The sequence below is a fragment of the Enhydra lutris genome, unplaced genomic scaffold (genome assembly GCF_002288905.1).
Source record: "Enhydra lutris kenyoni isolate GAN:26980312 unplaced genomic scaffold, ASM228890v2 scaffoldscaffold109, whole genome shotgun sequence".
NCBI lineage: Eukaryota > Metazoa > Chordata > Mammalia > Carnivora > Mustelidae > Enhydra > Enhydra lutris.
The window spans coordinates 1,125,724-1,127,934 of record NW_019154193.1 but is presented as its reverse complement, the minus strand read 5'-3'; the positions used below and the strand labels follow the sequence as shown (position 1 = coordinate 1,127,934).

Here is a 2,211-nt window from a genome sequence, read left to right as displayed (position 1 = left end):
CAGATCCAGATGTAAAATACATAAAATCAGAAACTTCCTTATTTTTTAAAAGATTTTATTTATTTGAGAGAGAGAGAGAGAAAGAAAGAGAGAGAGAGAGAATGAGCTGGGAGAGGGGCAGAGGGAGAGGGAGAAGCAGACTCCTGGCTGAGCAGGAAGCCCAGCGCAGGGCTCCATCCTTGGACCCCAGGACCATGACCCGAGCCAAAGGCAGACGCCAAGTCAATTGAGCCACCCAGGTACCTCTGGAAATTTCTTTCCATACTGGTTAAAAAAAAAAAATCTAACCACACAAAGAAAAGCTTAAAAAAATACCTAGGATTACAAACTGCTTCAAATAATTGTTAAAAAAGAAAAGAAAAGAAAACAAAGGTTGATCTAAATGGTACCTTAGATCCCTTGTGTTACAATTCCATGAGCTGTGAAGAGTCCGAGTACTTCAACTGCATCTACGACAACCATACATCAGCTTCCCACTGATGAGAAGCAAAACAGCGTTTGGTGCTGGGAGCTGTGTTTGGAGTTCCCAACATAGGCCTCTCGGTTCTGAGACTAGGGGTAGGCTGCCAGTAATGTACAGGGTTCCCATATCCAAATGCACCTTACTGAACTCAATAAAAATTTCAAAATTGCATCAACAGAACCCACCATTCCAACAAAGTTGAGCTAAAATTTTCTAAAACTACAGAGTCTCAAGGCTGTCCTTTGCATCAAACACTACATGGCCCTTTACCTATTTTGATGCGAATATCACTGCCAGTGGATTTTCTGTGATTCGCATATGACAGCAAGATGTTCTGGGGTTTGAGATCCCTGCGGATTATTCCTTTGCTGTGCAGAATCCACATGGCAGCTGCGATCTGATGCAGAAACACTCTAATAGTATCTTCACTGAGAGTTCCTTTAGCTGGTAGAAAAGGAATCACGTAAATATTTAAGCATACAAAATCAAATACTATCTGCATCTCCCATCAACAGAATCAAGTTAAGAACAGAGAGGGAATGAGGAACCGGGAGTCACATTTTTTTTTTCCGTTTTACTATAATAATTTAAGTCTATGAAAAGAGAGCAGACACCTCAAATGTATCACTCGATCTGTTGTAAAGAGAACTGATTTAATTTGCATCTTTTGTTTTTGCTGATGTTTTTCTTTCCCCGGATTTTTACCGGTGAAGGTGACCACGTGACTCTAAGCACAACAGGTACTCTGCAAACGGGAGGTGCCTCGGCAAACTAAAATAGAAGTGCCTCTTGTTTTCAGCCAACAGTCTGGAATAAACGTCCAGATTTCATTCTGGGCATTATGTGAGCACAAATTAAATGCAGGTGGGGTCAATGAATGGAAACTGGGACCTTTTTCCACCACTTGTAGCTGTGAGGGGTCTGAGCTCCCACAGGGCTCTCCCTCGTCTTCCCTGCTGCAACACTCCTGTCCCACCACAGTATCTCTCATCATTAGGCACCTTTAAGAAGGAACACTTCTACTTGTTTTCAGTACTATAGAGAGACGGTATGGACGTTATGTTACTGGAGGGTCGTCATAAGACAGTGGCCACTCCAGTGTGTCTGTGTGTATGCCGGGGCATACGGAATGTTAACAGCTTGATCGGGAGTCAGGCTGCCTCTCTCCAAATCCCAGCTCTTCCACCTCCTCACTGCGTGACCCTGGATGATGAACCCTCTGGGCCTACTTCCTCATCTAGAAAAGCTGGAAACAGACTAACCACATGGGGTTGTTGTCACAGTCAAACAAGACAGCACCTTTAGCAATGAAGACTTTAGAAAAAGCCTGGCACAGAGTAACTATTCATATATAGTCAATACACAAAGATAAACATTTTATTACAATGGATCTAAAAGCCACAAGTGTGATTCCTTGAATCTACATTAGGGATTTAAAATCCATGACCCTCCCTACTAAATCCTTTGTGAACATACTTCTGTATGTGACCATACAACTCTAGAATATGCTCTACATAAACTTTCCATAAGCAATTAAGAAGATAAAAACAACGTTATACTTGGAACAAATGAAATGTTAGTTTTAAGATCATTTTAGACATATTATAATGACATTTTATTCTTTAACATCTTCAAATAAGAAAGCCCCCATGGTTTATAAATGGTTTTTTTTTCTGTTTTACTTTTTTTTAAATCCTTTGGGGCTCTTTTCTTGATGTTCACTGAAAACAAAAAGAAATATAAATACA

General features: G+C 40.6%; 1 protein-coding gene across 1 annotated transcript in view; it reads right to left on the bottom strand.

The window, feature by feature from the left end:
- LOC111139478 (unc-51 like autophagy activating kinase 2) overlaps positions 1–2,211 on the bottom strand; it is an 18,856-nt gene that overhangs the window by 295 nt on the left and 16,350 nt on the right. Inside the window, exon 6 of the mRNA XM_022491745.1 lies at positions 734–907. Coding sequence (XP_022347453.1) covers positions 734–907 — 174 coding nt within the window. The remainder of the gene's footprint in view (positions 1–733; positions 908–2,211) is intronic.